This window comes from Coenobita brevimanus, chromosome 100 (assembly GCF_032717465.1).
Source record: "Coenobita brevimanus isolate Jiangsu-jjx chromosome 100, ASM3271746v2, whole genome shotgun sequence".
Taxonomy (NCBI): Eukaryota; Metazoa; Arthropoda; class Malacostraca; order Decapoda; family Coenobitidae; genus Coenobita; species Coenobita brevimanus.
In genome coordinates, this window is record NC_137053.1 from 35136250 (window position 1) to 35158574 (window position 22325).

The following is a 22325-nucleotide window of genomic DNA, read 5'->3' on the forward strand; positions in this document are numbered from 1 at the left end:
ATAATGTATGTATGCATGTATATATATTTACCATTCCACCTCGAAGGAGGACCCGCACGAATGCACAAACGTCTCTCAACTTTTTCACCTTCCGAAATGAGGATGGTGGGACAGTTTTCTGTACTCCAATTTGTTCAAATCTGATAAGCCTTGTGTTGCAGCTAATAGTACTATAGTCTATCTGACTGACCTGTGCAGCTGAGATGTATGCGGCAAGTACAGAAGGGTGTGTTTGGTACGCGGCTGCTGTTTGGCCGCCGGTGATGTCACTGAAGTAAATGCAGGCATGTATTGTTGTGCAACATACAGACGTAGGTGTACACCGTGGGTGGATGCAGTGCAACATGCGGACGTGGGTGTACACCATGGGTGGATAATTTACTTCAAAAGTCATTCATCGTTTTATGAAACTTTATAATCAACTTTTTTTTAAAAAATAACGGTAAACTTTTCAAGCTATTTTTTTACCTCTTTAGCTTCGGAAATTATTCAATATTTAACCTGGCTGCTTGTAATGCACGCAGTATACAAATATAGATATATGTGCTAAAATAAAAGAGCTGTAGATTTACATCATCGACGACCAATCAGCAGCCGCGAATCAGATTCACCCTACTTGGCCCATGCATCTCATTTGCACAGATCACTCAAATAGACTATAGTATATACAAATCCACGTAAACGTGATTTTTTGAAGGCATAAAAATTCAAAATATGCTGTGCTTAAAATTCCCTCTCTCTCTCTCTCTCTCTCTCTCTCTCTCTCTCTCTCTCTCTCTCTCATACAGATATTAGGCTACTAGAAGACTGCTTTCACAACTCAACACACACATCTGAGAGAGAGAGAGAGAAAGAGAGAGAGAGAGAGAGAGAGAATCCTAGCTGCAGAAGAGAGTGGATACTATGCCTTAATCGAACAATTGTGGCACATTCTCTCTCTCTCTCTCTCTCTCTCTCTCTCTCTCTCTCTCTCTCTCATGCGCGTGGGTTTTCTTCCTCCTCTCTTGCCCTCCCTCCCCCGGCCTAGCCTCAGTATATAAGGCCTTCTCGCCACAACTTAACCTCACTTGCCACAACAGCTCCGTTGAAAACAAGTGGCCTTCTCTTCTTTTGTTAACATTTTCATTCGTTACTGTTTGCCATAGACGAACTGTATTCCCTTGAGTCCGTGGAAAGATATTACAATTACGCTGCGTTGCTTACAGCAGCCAAGTATAACTGAACAAGAGGGAATTCTGTAATTTTTCTGAAAAATATTTAAGGCATTAGCTACAATGACGAGTCTTCCATTCTCCAGGATGGGCCTGATCCTCGCACTGGTCGTCGTAGGATGTGAGTATCTGACTTTTCGTAATTGTTTTAGTTTATTTTTTTATTTTTTTATTGTAATCCACAAATTATTCCTACGAAACTTGAATACTCACATATTCTTACACAATACTCTTATTACTTACCGAACCACTCTCAAAAGTAAGGAAGAAAAGTCTCTTCTTTACTTCTCCATCCCGGCATTTGATGTCATCCTCTCTTCGTCATGCATACACCCAGATTTTTTTTTTTTTTTAACCACAATCTCGTGTTTCTTCACTCCATACTCACCAGATCCACTATAAGAGCACTTACAGACAGAATTTTACACATACACACACACACACACACACACACACACACACACACACACACACACACACACACACACACATATTATATATATATATATATATATATATATATATATATATATATATATATATATATATATATATATATATATATATACTATGTATTTTTTTTTTTCAAATAACACAACATCCACCCATCCATCATCCAGTCCTACATTGCCCCATGAGGAGCGTAGGAGCCCGGGGCTAGGCAGTTGGTCCCGACATTTAATCGAGTGACCAGCCTTACTCATCCCTGAGTGGCATTACATGAGCAAGTAACCCCAACCGTCCCTTGGATATAAACCTTCACCGGCTCAATCCGATTGGAGCGCAATAATTACCCACTAAACCACCAGGCGTCAAAATTTGGTTGTATGGTTACCACCCAGCGTAGTAAATGGTTTCCTTGTGTATAGGAAACCATTTGGCTTGTCACTCAGTGTAGTCACGCACAGGCAGAAGGAAGAGGAAAGAATGAAGGAAAGAAAGACAGAAGAGGGAGTGTAAAGTTACCCGTAGGCAGAAGGACAAGGAAAGAATGAAGGAAAGGAAGACAGAAGAGGATGGAAGGAAAGAAGGATGGAGGAGAGGAAAGGGCAGACACCCAACAGCAGCACTACATCCAGTGAGTGGATGGTGAGCGCCCCCACCTAGAACAGAGGAAGGAAAAACAAATGAATAAAAAAATTCATACACCTGATTACTGGTGTCCTCCATTCATAAAATATCTGTAACAGGCGGACATCAACAGCTGTAGTTTGAAATTTGGAGGGAAACAACTCTGGGGAAACGAGTTCCAGAGAGATGCAGTTCGGGGAATGAAAGAATTCTTATAGGCAGAAATTCTGCAATATGGCTGAATGACGTTCCAGTCATGAGCGCTACCAGATGCCCGTGTAGCACGAGGGATGGAGTGGAGAGGTGGCACAATGGACGGAACTTTGTCTAAGCATTTGCCATAAAAATACTGTATCTGTAAAACAATGCAAGGGAGGCAACATTCCTTGTTACTTGTAAGGAAGGTACTTTATTTATAATAGCAGGGTTATTAATAATTCCAGCAGCTTTGTTCTGGATTTTGTCTAGTTGTTTTAATGCAACCTCTCCACATCCACTCCACAAGGGTGAGCAATATTCAAGGTGGGAGCGCACATGACTCTGTACAATAATCCAAGTTTCTTTGAGGCGGTTTTAGCAAGTGATCTGACATGAGAGGTCCAGCTGATGGCATTTTTAAGTGAGACGCAGATATATATATATATATATATACAGTATTTATAAAATGCAAAATTACCGACGGTAAGCGACATCCACGAATCTGAACTCCACAATTTATGCTAGACTTAATAGTTTCCGTAGATAAATTTTTTGGTTTTGGAAATTCACATTTCATTGGATCAACTATCGAAAAGTTTGCTTTACTATTCGCATCAGCGATCTGAAATAAAAGCACGATATGTAATGATTCATCTGCCATTTTTGAGTTTAACATTTAGCATTCTCAGTTTTGTATTACAATTGTAACTGAGGTAGTGGGAGTGGGAAGGTTGTGTGATGGTGCATGTAAGGCTGTAAGTGCTTAGGGTAGTAAGTCGTACTTGATGCGTGGGATGATACTGTGTCTGATGATTCTTTCCCTTATTCTGATTACACGAGACGTTTACTCAAAACTGCCTTCGAAGCCAAAGTTGACTTAAAATCTGGACTCCAGGTTATGGTTCAAATGATAAAATGTAAGAATCTGATTATGAAACGTTAACAACAATGTGCATGATGGCAAGTAGAATCTGGATGAACAAAACAAGCACCAATATGAATAGCGATGACAAACTTGAAGAGCCCCTTGTTTGGTTCTGAAGACGAGAATGTCCCTTGTATCATACTGAAGTCAAGGATGATTGTAATAGTTTTGAGGGTTTTGATACGTTCTTTCATTGACAACCTTGTGCTCGCTAGGTTTGGTTAGGAATGATCAGCTTACGTTAAGGTGTTGCAGGTTAAGTAATTTATTTATTTATTTTTTCAAAATTAGAGTAACTTAAGGCTAGGCTACACTACCTTTTACTTGGGGGGTGGGGGCATGGTATCATTTACATTTTTAGGTTAGTTAACTCCGGGTACTCCTTTCAATTCCTATCCTCTAAAATCTAAGTTTTACCTTGTACACCGCACTCATATGGTCAGATAAATATCCGCACTATCCTCTTATCTCACTCGTGACAGTAACTCTCACCACAAGCACATAACCAATCAAGCTTCCTTCAGCATTTATCAAGTCTCTCTGTTCTATGTATATGTGTGTATACTTTTGAAAATAATTTACTAAAGCATATACCTCGTTCCTGACACAAATCCTCTGGCGTTCTAAAACGATTCGTCATTCACAGGGACCATGTCAATTCTTCCAATCATATCCCTCATCACAATAGTTTAACTCCATGCCTGTGTTCCATTACTCTGGTTCCTACATCTACCTTTATTGTCACAAGAAACGTATTCATTAATCAGAACAACTTTCATTTTACGGTTAAATTTTATACAGATAGACCTCGAGCTGATAAATTTATAACCATTCATTGCTGTTCGACAATCATCTTTCTTTACTACGCACACGCGTGCCGGTACCTGACTTCTCACATCACAGTTTCTCATTCATCCACTTAGATCTATTTCATCTTCTTGCAAACGTTATCACATCTGATTTTCCCTCAAATCCATTCCTACTTCAACTCTTTAAATTCTCCATTGACTCCTCAAGAATGCAATTCAGCCGTGGGAGAGTGAATAATTTTTCGAGACATGAATATCCAGTTGGACAAGAAAAATTCTTTTCGGAATTTGCTTTTGCCAGTTTGACTGCAGCTGTCATCACCTTTTAACTTTCATTATACAGTACCTAATTTTTCCCTAAAATAATCCATTGCCATATTCCGTGTACTTCGTTTCCCCTCCCTCTCTGCTGAAGATGACGACAGACAATGCAATGATTAAAAAATATGTATACTGAAATTATATATATATATATATATATATATATATTAGAGAGAGAGAGAGAGAGAGAGAGAGAGAGAGAGAGAGAGAGAATAACATAAATATAAGACTATATGACAGCGCATCCAAGGAAATGGGCATATTAGTAATTCACACACCATTCAGGCCTTCAAAATCTTGGATTCACCCCACAAACAAAAACTTTCTCCACATTTTTTTTCTCTTCCTTTTCTGCGGGATGGAGTTACTCTGTCAATTATCAAATTAAGAAAGGACTGCATCCCAAATCATGTGCATCTCAAGTAATACTTCCTCCATATACTGCGATCACTGGTCACTTCCTTAGCGTTTTTACCTTTTTCATAATTATATACCAAATCCATTCATCTTCGTAGGGTACTATACTTCCTTCACCATCAAAGTCGCTCATTTAATACCCCTTAACCACCATATTTGAATTCACGTCCTCTATGGGACCATGATGTCTACACACACTCGCTTCTAGCTTTTGAACAATCTATTTGTCTATATACTTAGGCTGTTCCCGCCAAAAGGGAGGTAGCCGAGACAGGACGACACACTCCCAATTTACTCATCCAAACACACATTTATTCGTATCTTAGCCCCGAGGGGAGAAGGGACAGATCCTCACCGCACCACACTGCACGAGAGTCAACTGCGCAGTGCAGTCAGCGCCATCCGCTGCAGGGCCCGACAGCACAGCTGGTTTACCCCTGCCACATCATAATGGACCCATCCCCTTACCCGCACCTGACCTGATCGGCTGATCAGACCAAATGCGGGAGAATATCCCCTCGGGGCCGCTTCTCCATTCATTCATTCACGATTTCTCTCCAGCTATCCCAATTACGCACAGCCACCCTTCCTTGTTCTACAGACATCCCTTTCTCATCTAACGCTCTCTTCACGCTGTCCATTCGTGGTCTTCCTCTCAGTCTTATGCCTCTCACATCCGATCCAGTTCTTTTTCACCAGTCTCTTCATCCATTCTCTCCATATTCGCAAACCATCGCAACACTCTGTTCAACTCTTTTAGCCATCTCCTGCATAACTTAATAGATTCACCTAATTCATATCTTGCACAGATTTATATATTTCTGATGCTGTTCTGCGTAAGCATCTTGCATATAATCATTAACAGTCCAATTTCCGCATTGCTCACTACGGACTTTCCAAACACATCAGTGTCATACCCATGCGGTAGTGTACTGTATGCATGAAAAAAATTCTTGCACTTCACTTACAGCCCCCTTTCTCAGATCTCTGTTTCGTATCGTCTTCGTTCAGCATGTCACATTTTTTCCTCTATTACTGCACCGAGGTACTTAAAATTTTCCACCAACTACTTTTTCTTCATTTGTCAGCAGATCTCCCCGCGAGTCACGTTCTCTTTTAACAGTCTCGTTGTACCCATATTTACAACCACTTTCAGACCACACCGCTAGCAGACATTTACAAAACTGAACTTTACTGCAAAGATCCTGTTCTCACTCAACTTTGAATAATTAAAAATTCTAATGAATAGACGAGTTCTGCGGGGAGGGAGGTTTGAAAAAATCGCGAAAATCAAAGTAGGCTAACGGAAAATTATTTCATTATATCTCCTCTATTATCACAGTAACGACTGATCTTAAAATTTAAATGTGTGTTATAGCAAAGCTTAGCTAAAGCAGGTTTCCTTAATTGTCTGTTATATTAAAGAGTGTCTAAGACATAAAGGAATTGGTCTAATGCTGAACTTGACTTGGACTATTATAATATTTTGTTGACTCATATCTCTATCTTCCTATGAAAATTTCTTTGTTGTTAAGTATATAACGTATTTCTTATTGCTTTTGACGATTGTATTGTCGACAAACTTAGTATCATATCTGATGATAAGGAGAGTGTCGGTTTAAGCAACAACGAAATCGAACAAATACCTTCAGCCAATCAGAATCTCGGTGGGAAAGTGTTGCCATACATGCCTGGCCAGATTAATTGGTATGAGATACAGTTACCTATTGTACTCTGGATCTCAAAAGTCTCGGTGCACAGGGGGTGCGATGCCACCAAAAAGGTTCGAACAACTGCTGACGTTACCAACGTCTCATTGTGTATCATCAGTGTCTGTCTATATAAACATTACATTTTGCTGTATGTTTGCAAGAGGATATTGCTAGTTGGCGATATATAACACCTCCCAACATCAGGGCTACCAACGTGTGGTAGGTCGGATACTAATGTTTCAGTGACCTTCGTTCTGTGGTCCTAAATGTTTCACGCATGTTGTGCACCCATACTTTTGTGACTCGGCGTACGTCGTCTTTCATGCTTATTAATCTCTCTCTCTCTCTCTCTCTCTCTCTCCGTAATATCATTGCATATACACGTCCACATGAATACATTGCTGGATATTTGTTTATCTGTTCATCGGTTTATCTATTCACAACTCCTGTTGTGTTTGCGGCAGCTTCAGTGACGGTTTGTTTGTATAAAGTGTGTGTGTGTGTGTGTGTGTGTGTGTACATTTTTGTGCTGGTCCGAATCGTGTGTACATCACACCTGTGAGTGAAAATATAAATGTGTGCGGAAGTAAAACAACCAAACCCACCCATCAGCCAAGTAACTACCTCTACCCGGTACTCGTTAAAAGCCTTCCTAACTCTTCCCATCCTACCCCTACACTTAAATAATTGACTTTATGGGACCGTACATCTTTTTAATTTTCTCATGCCGAGAGAGAGAGAGAGAGAGAGAGAGAGAGAGAGAGAGAGAGAGAGAGCACATTTAGTTCGTCGATCACTGAAGTTTGATTTGGTTCACCTGAATTTTTAGAATGACTCGTTTTAAGTCTTTCCGGAAGCTTCACCGTAAGGGAAGGAATATGACTTTCCACATGTGTACGCGCGTGTAATGTGTTTCTCCAACATATATAGAAAGACGCTTGTGCACTGGCTGGGGCAGATTAAAACTGCCATGTCACTTGCCCAGCTGCTTGGAGCTAAGTAAAAATCCTGGTGTGTCCGAAATATGTACCATGATATTCATGATATACATGTAGGCTGGGATTGAAAAACTTCCTCCCATTAGAGATTTACCTAGTTCTTCAGAGAATTTATGTCGCCTCGACTTTCTCACTCCGTGGTGTGGTGGTGGCGGCGCCTCAATTCTACCTACAGATCTAGGGTTCGATTCCTCTTAAGGGGATAACAACTTTCCACGTTTTTTTTTTTTTTCAACACGGTGTTTATATATGCTAACGAGTCGAGACTGGCTGTTTCATGTTGCTCAATAATTCATGAAGGAGGTCAAGTCTATACTAGACATGTTCAAGTCATATTTTACAAGTCCGGAAGTGCTGCAATAATTGATCATCATGGTCTAAAAATAGAGAAAAAATATATTGGAATTAATGATAATTACACAAATAAATAGTAAAACTAAAAAAAATAAAAAAATAAAAATAAACCCAACAAACTGGTTCAACTTCTACCAACACCACCACCTCCAACACCTACTAAGTCCCGCTAACTCTTGGCGCCTGTCGATCTTCATTTGTTCTCCCACTCGTTGGATAAGTAGATTTCGCGGAAGATCGATGATATGGTGGAGTCTCATATCCCAAAATTGCATTTTTGTTATTGTTAAGAAAGGGTATTTTCTTTACTGCCCCTTCCAAGGCATATCCATCCTCTCCCATGTGTCTCCAGCTGTCACACTTTGACTGCCTCTGAACTGTTCACAGATTCTATGTTTTATTTATACGAATGTTCATGCTTGTGTTTATTGGTTTTCATGTCTTCTTATTATCGGTTTGCTTGCTTGTTCGTGCGGCTGATATTCTATGCACTCTCTGAGCTAGATGACAAATTAATGTAGTTTCACTAGATTGGATAAGAAAAATTTTCGTGTTTCATTTATTTTCAAACTATTATTCAAACGAGAAAATATTTGTATATCTATCTATCTATCTATATCTATATAATATCTATATCTATCTATCTATCTATATATGTATATCTATCTGTCTATATATAATGAATCTTCGATCCCAAATCATGCGCCGTACTACAAACGCCAGGGTCAAGGGTCAAATGTGTGCTCAAAATATGCCATGGAAGTACCTTTCTTTTTCGTTGTCGTGTACTGTACATGAATAAACCACTGCGGCCTGAAGTCTTAATGGACTCAGGTTCGAATCCCGGCTGGGGGAGGGAACAGTTTAAGGATCTGACTGTAATAAAAAGCAGACTTTTCTGATCTGCCAGATGACCTCCCGACAAGTCGTAAAAGTACCCCGGCTAATATTAGTACACTAGTCATGGATGAGATAGCTCTAGCATGTATTCAAAATGGATGGTGGGTGTTAGCGCCGAAATGGTGACATGTGGAGTTGTAGGAGACTACTGGGCCCCAAGGATGACTGATAGAGCCTTGGGGATAGGCCCTGAAGCCTGTGCCCAGAGTCGGACACGAATATATATATATATATATATATATATATATATATATATATATATATATATATATATATATACTGTAGTCGTTCATAAGGAGTAGTTATACATTCACTTCTTTTTTTACCTTGGCTGCTCATTTTTGATCTTCTGTGCTGCTCTGGTAGATTAAGACACTCATACCACGTGTGGTACGTAAGAGTTTAAATCTGAGAGATGGCTGATTTGTTGCCCATATAATGCCACCCAGGGGCAAGCGAAGCTGACCACTCTTGTCTTAAATTTCGAAAATCAGCACCATTCTCCCAGGCTACTACACTCGTAATAGGGTAAGAAAAGTATTGGGCAATAACTAGATAGTTTTTTCAAGTTCTTTTCAACGATCTCTCTCTCTCTCTCTCTCTCTCTCTCTCTCTCTCTCTCTCTCTCTCTCTCTCTCTCTCTCTCTCTCTCTCTCTCAAAACCATAAATAAGTTTTCATAGGTTTTTCACATTCTCTGGATTCCCTGTCCTCTTGTTTATCCACATCCTCAACTTCTCCTATTTCTCTTTTTTTCTTTTGTTTCTCATCTTCAGACCCATTCTATTTTTCCCTTCCTCTTCATTTTCATATTTTCATTTCACCTTCCTCTGCTTTGAAAGCCCTGATAATCTGGCAGGAGACAGTTACCTCACAACTTACACGAGAGGTTCTGGCAATGAAATATCGGCCGGCTTTTCCAACAAGTGGATCAAAATCACACTTTTCACATCGAATTTTGTGTGTGTGTGTGTGTGTGTGTGTGTGTGTGTGTGTGTGTGTGTGTGTGTGTGTGTGTGTGTGTGTACATGCATACATACGTACATGCATAAATATGAATATATGAACATATATATACAGAGAGAGAGAGAGAGATTATATATCTATCTACCTATCTATCTATCTATCTATCTATCTATATAATCTGTGTGTATATATATATATATATATATATATATATATATATATATATATATATATATATATATATATATACACTCCTGACTCCAGCTGTTACAATCGAAGGATTCGTTCCACTCCTGACATTAGCAGCTACAATTTTATTGGTTCGTTGATACGTCGCAAATGGCACATAGACAGGTCAACCGGTTAATCAAAGGCAGATGAACGCATCCGGGTTTCATTCCTTCTAGGTAAAGCTGAGGTACACTTGCAGAGCAATTACTTTTCTCTCCACGTTAACTCAGTCCTTGACTCACTACTACTCGTTCACTGGCTCTCACTGACTTTCTGCTTAACTACTCCATCCTTCAGTGATTACTCTCACTGCTTAACTCATTGACTGTGTCACTGATCCACTGACTGTTCACTGGCGAAAAACACTACTCGTGACAACTCACCAAAACATCACTGTCTGCCACTCTCGCACATTGCCAGCAGACCAGGCGGGCCCTTTAATATACTCCCCCCCGTCTTCCTCTGCTAAGCAGTCCAGAATGTTCTAATGAAGGAACTCATATTTTCTGGTGTAATGATAAATATTCTAGATATTCGGAGAGAACTATCAGTTTCTCACACACTAATACATTTTAAATAGCAATATACAATAACAATAATGACAAGAACTAATTCCTCAGGTAAGATAGGAAGAAAACAAAACAAATGCCGAAATCTACAGAATGTTCCTCACATTTCCAGGAGCAAACACCCGGCTAAACCTTCGACTGAACACATACAGTAATTTCTAGAATGTTCCCCTCATCTCCGGATGTAAAACACTACCCTATTCCTACCAACATAACACTGCCCCTCTCTCAGTACTGTGTCATCCCCGACACAACCAACCCTCCTACCTATATGCAAGTATATACAGCATAAACTTCCAGAGCAATGGGTCATCGCTGTCGCCTCTGTCAAAGTCCCACGTTGCGAAGAACCGTATCTAAAGTGCTGCCAACTCTGTCATTCTCCTGGGTTCTTTCATCTTCGGTGTTCAGCAGGTCCCTGGGTCCATTCCAAGAGCACTTCTCAGGTCCATGATATCCCCTGAGGAACATTCATCAGCATCCCTCACCAAGAGCCCCCTCAACTGCTCCATCTGTGGCCTCTCCAGACACTGGACACTAATGCGAAACAGATCTCGCAAGTGGTCAGGTAGCTTTTCCTGAAGCTCAACCGTAATCCTCTTGTATACACTATTTGGCGGCTCCTGATCGACTTCTTGGCACTATCCCCCCAACTGTGTCCTGATGCATCTCCTTAGGACGAAGTGAAACATCTGTCTGTGACAAAGGGTACTTCTTCTACTGTAGTGTCAACTAAGGTCCTGTCAACCATCACTCTCCTTTCTCTAATGCATGGGATACTGTGATCCATCAAGCCCAGGGATGCATTCAACGTGTCTTAGAACTTGCAGGGCAGCAGTACATCTGGCTCGGGGGGGGGGGGGGATAAATGTAGTCCATCTGATCATTGCTAGCAAAGTTCCATGTCCATGGCCCTCAGTGGAACACTCCTGTCTCCTGGCCCATTTGCATTGAATGGAAGTCAAGCAGGCAGCGGAGGGATACTAGGCAGTCCAAACCCAAGATGCAGGGGTCCCTAGTGTGGGCAGCACACACTACCAGAGTCACTTCCTTACCCCTCTGCCGCACCCCGACACCCACTGGTCCCCAAAACCCAGGGTAGCTCCCTGTAACTCCCCACAGCTGCTGCGAAGTCTCTGGAAGCTGTCAATGATCCACCACTCTTAGCTGCCTCTCTTTTCCTGTTTCAGTGACCATTGGGCACGTTACACCCTCAGTCTTACCATCCCCTTCTGTGCACCTGTCACTGGCACCTAAGGAGTGTGTTGGGTGCTCACTCTCAGCCAAACACTGTTCAAGGACTTTGACCCCATTACTCACTTCCTGTATTTCACATCTTAATTCATCCTCCACTATACAGGAACTCTCTTCCCTCACTACTCTTACCTAGTCATTTATTGATGTATGCCACTTCTTGTTGTAATTCTTGATATTTGTTTTGTTCTTCATAATTGCTCTTTTGTTCTCTGTGATGTGCTCAGAACATTGTGGGTATATCTTTCTCTAGTTATCTATGATTTTCTCTCAACATGGCAAGTATATCTTCCTTTTGTTCTTCATACTTCTTTCATTCTTTATGTATTTCTCTCAACACTACAATTATATCTTCCAGTGATACTTCCGCCGTTTTGTCAACCTGTCCATGTGTCTTCATCTCTCAAAACATAATCCCACTCTTGACACCAGTTATTACAAGCGTAGGATTCGTTCCACTCCTGACACCAATTGCTGCAATTGTAGGATTCGTTCCACTCCTGACACCAATTGCTCCAATTATGCAGTAGTGGTTCACTGATACATCGAGAATGGCATGTAGACAACTCAGACGGTTAATCAAAAGCGGATGATCACTTTTGGGTGTTATTCCTTCTAGGTACGGCCGAGGTACACTTGCAAAATACTGACTTTTTTCTCCCACATTAACTCCTTCACTCAGTACTACTCTTTCACTGGCTAACTCTCACTGACTCTGCTTTACAGCTCCGTCCTTCATTGATTACTCTGCACTGATTGTTCATTGGCGAAAAACCCAACTCGTGGCTAACTCACTAAAACTCCTCTGGCACTCTCTCTCTGGCAAACTTCCAGCAAATCAGGCGGACCCCTTAATATATCCCCCCGACTCCCCCTATTAATGCAGTCCAGAATATTGTAGTAAAGGAGCTCACATTTTCTGATGCAACCATGCACTTTCTACGTCCTAGGAGAGAACTCACATTTTCTCACACAATAATACACTTAAATTAACGATATGCAATAACAAAAATGACAAGAACTAATTCTTAAGAGAGGAAAAAACCAAAACAAATGTCAAAATCTCCAGAATGTTCCTCATATTTCCAAATGCAAATAACAGCCTAAAATACGACAGAATACTTAATTTCTAGAATGTTCCTCACATCCCTAGATATTAACACTACCCTATTCATGCCGGCATAACAACACACACACACACACACACACACACACACATATATATATATATATATATATATATATATATATATATATATATATAGGTATAGAATTTCTGACTCAGGATATAGTTTGACACTTAGTTCCATGAAGTTCGGCAGTCGTACTGTGTGCCACACACCTTCATGTGACTGTTGTACTGTAAAGAAAGTGGTATAATATGTAACACTATTTTGCGGCACGTCATGAAAATATAGCTCCTGCACGAAACCATTGCCCTGTTGTTGGTTATCCTTTATAGACTGCAGCTGCACAATACTTTGTCTTTATTTCCCATACTCTTATAAATTAAGACAACGTAAATCATTCATTTGTAATCGTTCGCCCAAAATCTCCCACTAATGTATTATTTTTCATCGAGCTTCATTTCTTCCTACGGCTTTAGCTGGAGGGAGCTGTTGGCAGTGGGAGGGGAAACTTTCCGTTATACTGTATTTGCCTTCTTAAGCCAAAGAAATACCATAGTATTACTCTCCCCTGCAGCAAGGAGTTTCAAGAAGATGAGGCCATTACATTTATCGCTCCTTGTTTACCTGTGTCATTCATGAATCCCACTGACCTGTTTTCTTTTTTTCCAACTTTTTTTTTTCACACATACAACCCATGCTCGTCTTCTTTTTTTCTCTCCTTACTTCACCATCTGCGTCACTCACCACCAAACTTTGCTTCTTGGCAGGTGAGTGTAGCCGAGTGAAGCGGCAGGACCTCATTCCTTCTCCAAGGGTTGGTAAGCGGACTCTTCTCAGGAGCGTGGACGATCGAGGTGACATGGGAGTGTTGTTGGAGGGTGTGGGTGGTCTGAATGGCTTGGGTGTTGACGTGGAGGAGAATGGAGAGTCTCAGTTAGCTGCGCCCGCCAAACTTCAAGCTAGCAAGAGCCAAGGTGGGTGACCGACTGAAGACATATACTGTATTATTATTTTTATTTTTATTATTATTATTATTATTATTATTATTATTATTATTATTGCCGTACAGTTTCCATGGGAATGGGAGGAGAGAAATGTTTGTTGTCAATTGAGAGAAGAAGTCACTAATGAGTTAAAAAACGTCTTTTTGTTGTAGTCACATTTCACATGAAGCTAATAAACAGATATACTCGTAGACGGTATAAAGTGCAGAATCTTGGTCAAGCACTGGGTATGAGTCAGATTAGGTATGTTTGTGCTGACAAAGACAAGCGTCATTTCAGTATAAAAAGTTCTAGTTTATTGATTCAAGGTTTAATGCGATCAGTAAAAGTGGCTGGGTTGGTTTTGCGTAAAGTGAACATTTTATCAAGATATTCAATAAAATGTTAGAGGAAAGGGCGAGATTAAGAAATTTGCTCAGTCGATGCCTATCCAACCACCAATTGGCTATCAAAGGAAAATTACTCGCCCCCACGCCATACCAGGAAATGATACCTTACACGAGAGAGAGAGAGAGAGAGAGAGAGAGAGAGAGAGAGAGAGAGAGAGAGAGAGAGAGAGAGAGAGAGAGAGAGAGAGATTGCTTTAGACAATTAATTAAGCGTACGTAGGTGGTCTTCAAGAAAATGAACTTTGTGAATAAGGTACACACAGGCATACAGGGACGTACACATTCGCACATACATTCACATGCAATTAAAAGCACACAGACACACACATTACAGAAACCATTAGCAGTTCACCTACTTAGTTCTCTCTCTCTCTCTCTCTCTCTGACGTCTGTCCTTTTTTCCTTATACTGAAAATCTGTCTCCTTCGTCTTGCATGTTTCACTCCCTACTTCATCTTGCACCCAACTACTGATTTAAATAACAAAATCGTGAGTTAATTAATGATTGTTTAGTTTTCTTAAAGCATGGCCGAAACATATGATTAACACAACACTTATACACTCGTATGCAGGGAAATAGAAAAAAAAAACGACAAAAAAGAAACAGATCGGTGAGAATGGTTAATTCATGAATGTGTCAAATATCCTGTCACCAAGGATCGTACAAGTCTGAGTGAACGCGTGGCTGCCATTTTTACCTGCCTAGCCTCGCACCACTCACCTATCCGTCCCCATGCTATCAACTCCTTCCAGCCCATCAACCCCTACGTTCCCATCAACCCCCTGAAAGCTCCAACCATCACCTACGTTCTCTAAATTCCCATTCTCCAGCCTTCCACCTCGCTCAAATGGTCGCTTTCCGAGTAGGCTACAAGTGGCGGTTAAGGAAGGCATTCGAAGTGGAGATCTCAATTATGGTTTCATCTGCGACTCGGTGATTTTAAAACACACACACACACACACACACACACACACACACACACACACACACACACACACACACACACACACACACACACACACACACACACACACACACACACACACACACACACACACACACACACACACACACACACACACACACACACACACACACACACACACACACACAACGGGAGAGAGAGAGAGAGAGAGAGAGAGAGAGAGAGAGAGAGAGAGAGAGAGAGAGAGAGAGGGTGGGGGGGGGATGGAGGAAATTAACATGTGACTGCCTTATGATACTATAGAGCATCACTGTCAAATGTTCCATTTCCCATAACCAAGGCCGTGGGGCAATGTGTGGGGCACGTTAACTAGACCTCCCCGTATTCTTAAAAGGTGAAAATATGCACATCTAAAGTAGACGCATCAAAAGAATTTTAACAAGGTAACATTTCGTCATTATTTTTCGTGCTTCAGTGAAATTATTCATATTATTAGTGAGTGGTGCTTAGACCCATGAAAGCCATATGACACCCGAGGTCGTAATCAGTTGCCCCATGCGTCAAATTTGTCACTGTCCATCGTTCTTGTGTTTGCGAGTTAAGATTACTTAATTTAATGACTTATGCAGCGTGAGCAACACATTATTTTATATATAGGTAGATAGATAGATAGATAGATAGATAGAGATATGCATGGTTGTACAGATAGATTATAAATTAGAAGTGAAATGTTTTATTTGTCCGGAGCATTATAAGACATAATGAAGAAGGTGTGGTGCGGCAAAGAAAGAGCGTGAGAATGAGTAAACAAATGAACAAAGTGTGGAAACAGGACGGGAAATAATTAAGAACAGATACTCATATAATTAAGCATGCAAGGCAATTAACATAGGAGTGTTGCTTCCTCTGTCATATTACCTTGGTAGCTTCCGGAACAACTTTATCCTACAGGAATATCTATCTTCTGTATCTATAGTTAACTAGGTAACTAGTTAGCTGCAATATCGATAGGTAGATAGATAGATATTTATATTTATATACATAAACATATTATATATACATACATACATGCATAGGATTGGATGATGGGTGGATGGATATACTGTTCAGCAAAATTTACCATCATTTCACTCACCTTTGTCATTCCATTCTCCCACTCCGAATTTTCCCACACATGCTTCTCTCTCTCTCTCTCTCTCTCTCTCTCTCTCTCTCTCTCTCTCTCTCTCTCTCTCTCTCTCAAGCCTCTGTGGTACAGTGGTAAACTGTGCGTTTTCGTGCACTGAAGAACGAGGGTACGCAGCCAGCCAGGGTAATAAACTTTGGAAGCGTTCTTCAGGCTACGTACTGCATTGGCGGACATAAGGGATGCTGTGGTTGAATCAGTGTCGCATAATATAAAGTATGCTTGCACCCAGTCTGCTTGCGCAGGCTGATTACACTTGGTTCACAGACTACACACACATCCAAAGCCACTCCAACACTACAATTACATTTACAAGCACTTCTCACCCTACATACAATCTCTGCTAGACAGCCTAAGCCACTTGGTAGAGATACATTGGCTGTATCGTCCCCACTTCGGTGGGGATAGGCCGGTCCTGCAGTGGACATTCAAACTGCTGATGAGATTATATATATATATATATATATATATATATATATATATATATATATACCTAGGCTGCTTCCCCCAAAGAAAAGGAAGTAGCCGAGACAGGACGACACACTCCGAACTTACTCATCCAAACACACACATTTATTCGTATCTTAGCCCCGAGGAGAGACGGGACAGATCCTCATCGTACCACACCGCACAAGGGTCAAATCCGCAGTGCAATCAGCGACATCAGCAGCAGGGCCTGACAGCTGAGCTGGTTTACCCCTGCCACGTCATAATGGCCCATCACCTTACCCGCACCTGACCTGATCAGCTGATCAGACCAAATGCGGGAGAATATCCCCTCGGGGCTGCATTACCGTTATTCATTCACAATTTCTCTCCAGTTAGTCCTACTCCTCCTTGCTCAACAGACATCCCTTTCACATCTAATGCTCTGTTTGCATTATGCATCCATCCTATTGGTGGTCTTCCTCTCAACCATATGCCTCTCACATCCGATCCATTTATCTTTTTCACCAATCGCTCATCATCCATTCTCACCATAAGCCCAAACCATCGCAACACTCTCTGCTCAACTCGATCAGCCATCTCCCACAAAACTCCAGTTCTCCTTTGCACTTCATCATTTCTCACTCAGTCCATACGCATCACTCCACTCATACTCCTCAGATACCTCATCTCCATTGCATTCAAACTTTTCCTCTCTGCTACACCCATATTCCATGTTTCAGCCCCATATAACACAGTCGGTACCACTACATCCTCATATAGTGTTCTCTTTACATCCATTCTAAGCGAACGACATTTAAACACATTTTTCGTTCCTCATAGCACCTATCTTACGTCATTCATTCTAAACTTCACTTATACATCTATTCTTCCATCCACAACAACATGTGATCCTAAATACTTAAAACACTCTACCTCCTCAAGAACTCACCATTCAAAACTATATTCATCCTCCTACAATCTGCCTACCACGTACACTTCATCACTTTACTCTTATTCACATTTACTCTCTATTTCCTCCTTTCACACACCCTTCCAAACTCCTCTACCAACTCGCTCAATCTCTCCTCCGAATCAGCCACCAGTGCAGTATCATCCACAAAAAGCGCTGATTCAGACTTCAGTCTCTACCATCAGCATTCACCAGACTCAAATCTCCACGTAACACTCTCGCATTTACCTTCCTTACAGCACCATCCATATAAATGTTAAACAACCAAGGCGACATCATACATCCCTGTCGCAGCCCCACTCTCAAGAGAAACCAATCACTCACAGGGTTTCCCACTCTAACACATGCTGTACTATTTACGTAAAAACTTTTCACTCTTTTTAGCTACCTACCATCAAGTTCATACAATCTCAAAACAGTCCGCAAAGCCTCCCTATCAGTTCTGTCATACGCTTTCTCTAAATCCATGAACGCCCAAACACATCCTTACCTTTCGCTAAATACTTTTCACACACACGTCTCACAGCAAATACCTGATCCAAGCATCCTCTCTCTCTCTCCTAATGACATGCTGCTCATCATCAATCACTCCCTATTTGCCCTTTCTAACTCTCGTAATTAACACTCTGCCATACACCTTACCTACAACACTCAACAGACTTACACCTCTAAAGCTAGTACATTCATATTTATCACCCTTACCTTTATACATCCGAACCACACAAGCACTTGCCCAATCAATTGGCACCATACTTCTCACAGAACACATTCAGCAATCTTACTAACTACTCTGCAATAGTCACTCCACCACCTTTCAGGCTTTCCACAGCACACCCATCCATACCTGCAGCTTTCACTGCTTTCATCTTCTTTACTGCCTTCTGCACTTCCTCCATTGTGATGAAGGAATCATTCAACTCTCCCAACACATTTATTCCTTACACTCTTCCGTCTGCCACAGTCTCAGCCTCCCTTTCCTCCTCTACATTTAACAATCATTCAAAATACTCTGCCCATCTCCTCCTTACTGCATCCATCTCAGTTAACATTCTTCCATCCTCTGCTTTAATTCTCTCTTCCATCTCAGACTCTTCCTTTTGCACCGTTTTCACCTCCTTCCAAAACATTTTCTCTGCTGAAAATTTTCAGTCAACCGCCTACACCACCTCTCATCTGCTGTCACTTTATCATGCACAGCTCTTCTCGCCCTATTCCTCTTTTCCTTATACTTCTCATATGACACCTTATCCTTCCTCTGCAGCCACACTTCACATGCACATTTCCTCTCAGCCACATCCATACTTACTTCCTCACACTACCATTCACTTCCCTTTCTTACACAACCACCCATGCACTTGTCTCACGCCACACACCTCCTCTGCATGCCCCACCACAGCACTCTTAAACAACTGCCACTCCTCCTTCACACTGCCATTTTCTGATTTTTCACTGCATTCTACTCATCTTGCAACTTCTCCCGATACTTTATCATTTTCTCTCTTTATCTAACTCACTCACTTTCAAAGCCTCTCAGCCACACCTAGCTCTCACCTATCTCATACTTACTCTTAACTTTCCCTTCACCAGGTAGTGGTCAGTTATACCTCCACCTTCCCCTCTCAAAGCTCTCACATCCAACAATCTTCTTCATACATTCCTGAACACAACCACATAGTCCATCAGTGCTCTGTCAACAACCCTTCCACTCTCCTGTCTCACCCATGTATGCTTATAAATATATTTCTTCTCAAACAAGGTATTTCCAATCACAATCTCTCGCTCAACATACATCCCTATCATGCGTTCCCCATTTTAATTTTTTCCCACGCACACCAACTGCGCATACCAACTACACCTTCAACTGCTACATTTCCCACTCTAGCATTCAGATCTCCCATCATTACCACATTCACTTTTGCTCCAAAACTCTACAGGCACTCATCAACATCATTCCAGAAAGACTCCGTCTCTTCTGCATCCCTTTCGCTACCAGGCCTATACGCACTCACAGATACCCACAACTCACATTCAAAGTTCGCTTTCATCCACATCAGTCTCGATACCTCCTTCCATTCAATCACACACTGCTGCACTTCCGGGCTCGCTAACGAGGCCACACCTTCTCTCGCCCTTCCTCTGTCAACACCTGACATCCTTCCTTTCACACTTCCAAACTTAGACTCACCTTTCCCTTTCATCTTTGTTTTACTCAAAGCTAAAACATCCAACTTTCTTCTCACAAGCATTCTCCCAATCTCCTCCCTTTTAGCCTCAATCGGACTACATCCACGCATATTCATTGACCAAATCTTCAGGGATACGCGGATATCCCCCGTCCCTTTCTGTTCAGTCCCCCATCCCTTTCTATTCCCTTTCTCATTGTAGGAACTAAAAAACAGAGGAGAGGGTCCCTAGTCCCCTCACCCCGCAGAGGATACGGTGGCAGAATTCTTCCTAACACAACCAGGCCGCAGAGTGGTAGTACCACTCCATAGTGCGGCCAGATTGTGTCCATCCCGCCACAAAGGGTGGGGGGGAGGATACAATATATAAATAAATAAGTAAAGAGAGAGAGAGAGAGACGTATGCTAAAACAATCTCTTGAAAATTTAACCATTCCCTGTCTACTCACGCCACCCCTGAGATGCACTCTTCCATTGAGAATATCGTATGCTCCTGAGTTTTTACAAAGCTTGGATAATTTTGAGAGAGTAGACTGTAGTGTCAGTCGAACAGGGCTGTACTCCCGCGGTGGATGGCAAGCTGGTGACAGGGAGAGCTGGAGCTCCCGTTTCACCAGCCCTTAGGAATTCCTGACCATCTTCCTTTGCTGAACATTTGCAGTGTTTTCATTAAAACAGAGAGTAGGCCAGCATACTCTCATAAACCTCTACCTCCAACTGTCTACACCACACTACATACACATTGGATATCACACCTAATTCCATCCCCTCTTATTTTTATGAATAATGATGGTGATTTTTTATTAAATTTGTTTTTCCTTCCCCTGTTCATCTTGTTCAAGAAAAAATGCCAAAACTGAACAAATATCTGCTGATGCTGTTTCTTCATTTTACCAATAGCATTAATTAATATCATTCGATACAGCAGCCTGTAACCTGGCTAACCATTTTCGGAAAATGTGCATAAATATACTGATTTAAATTCAGATAGAGCCATTTATGAAACTATCAGGTAAAAAAACTAATAATGCAGTCCTTTTATATCTATCTATCTATCCCCCCCCACATATATATATATATATATATATATATATATATATATATATATATATATATATATATGTATATATATATATATATATGAAAGATAAAGCCTAGAGGCTGCTGAGTTAATACTTTAGAGGGTGCAATCCTGTCCCATACATTTATTATCTGACAAATTGAAATTATTCGATTTGGCCATTTGTTATTTTTCTGTTACCTGTTTCCACACTTTATTAAACCGATACCCTTGCCTGATTACTTACCTAGTTTACTCTGGCTAACGACAAACGATTTAACCCGTCACTGGGAAATATACTTGTATGACTAGTCTGTCTTTCACATAGGAAGTCAATAATATCCTTCTCTCTCTCTCTCTCTCTCTCTCTCTCTCTCTTGTTTGGTGTTATTAGGCAGTGTTCTCAAGTAACGTATATTATTTCTAACTTTCGTGAATCTGTACATTTCCAGCTTCAGAGAGTGACCTAACTAATGTAGGCACGAGGCTGTTACCCCCAGTTCTCAAGTTTGTCCTCGCCGACTCAACCACTGCCCAGGATTCCAACATGGTACCCCGATCTTTCCTCAAATCCCGCCTCAGTGCAAGACAACGAAAGTCCTACAGCAGCACAGCAGCCAAATCTCCTGAGTTCAACCCCTGGCTTTTCCGTCGGCTTCTCCAGCGGTTGGCATCAATTCCACCGGAAGATATTGAACAATATTTGAGAGAAAACATAACGTTGTAGGGAGTATGAGGCTACATCCCCCCCCCACCACCACCACCACCAGGACGCTGATGAAAGATGAATATTTGTACAAAGTGGGAAACACTGGTGTGATGGAAATTATGCATTTAAACTGTAAGAAACCCTTGCATTATAAAGAATTCTGTGTGTTAGTGAAATGTTGGCATCTGTTTATATTATGGGAAAAGAAATATGTGTCGTAGTTTTCATGAATAAGAGAATGAGTGTATTAACATAAGTGATAAAAAAAATGCCATTTTCCCGAAAATGACAGCTGCATTGGCAAATACAATGTCAGGTTTCTGAAGCATCTTGCTGGAAATATTTTTCTTAATTATCATAAATAAAAATATTCGATTAAATGGTTTATGTGTTGAAGTTGCTTT

General features: G+C 41.1%; 1 protein-coding gene across 1 annotated transcript; it reads left to right on the forward strand.

Annotated features, from left to right (window-relative positions):
- Positions 1–1274: 1274 nt before the first annotated feature.
- LOC145414630 (uncharacterized) lies at positions 1275–21939 on the forward strand. The gene is made up of 3 exons (XM_080284156.1): positions 1275–1332; positions 13833–14039; positions 21665–21939. Exons 1-3 carry the CDS (start codon positions 1275–1277, stop codon positions 21937–21939), a joined length of 540 nt encoding a protein of 179 aa, XP_080140282.1.
- The last annotated feature ends 386 nt before the right edge of the window (positions 21940–22325 follow it).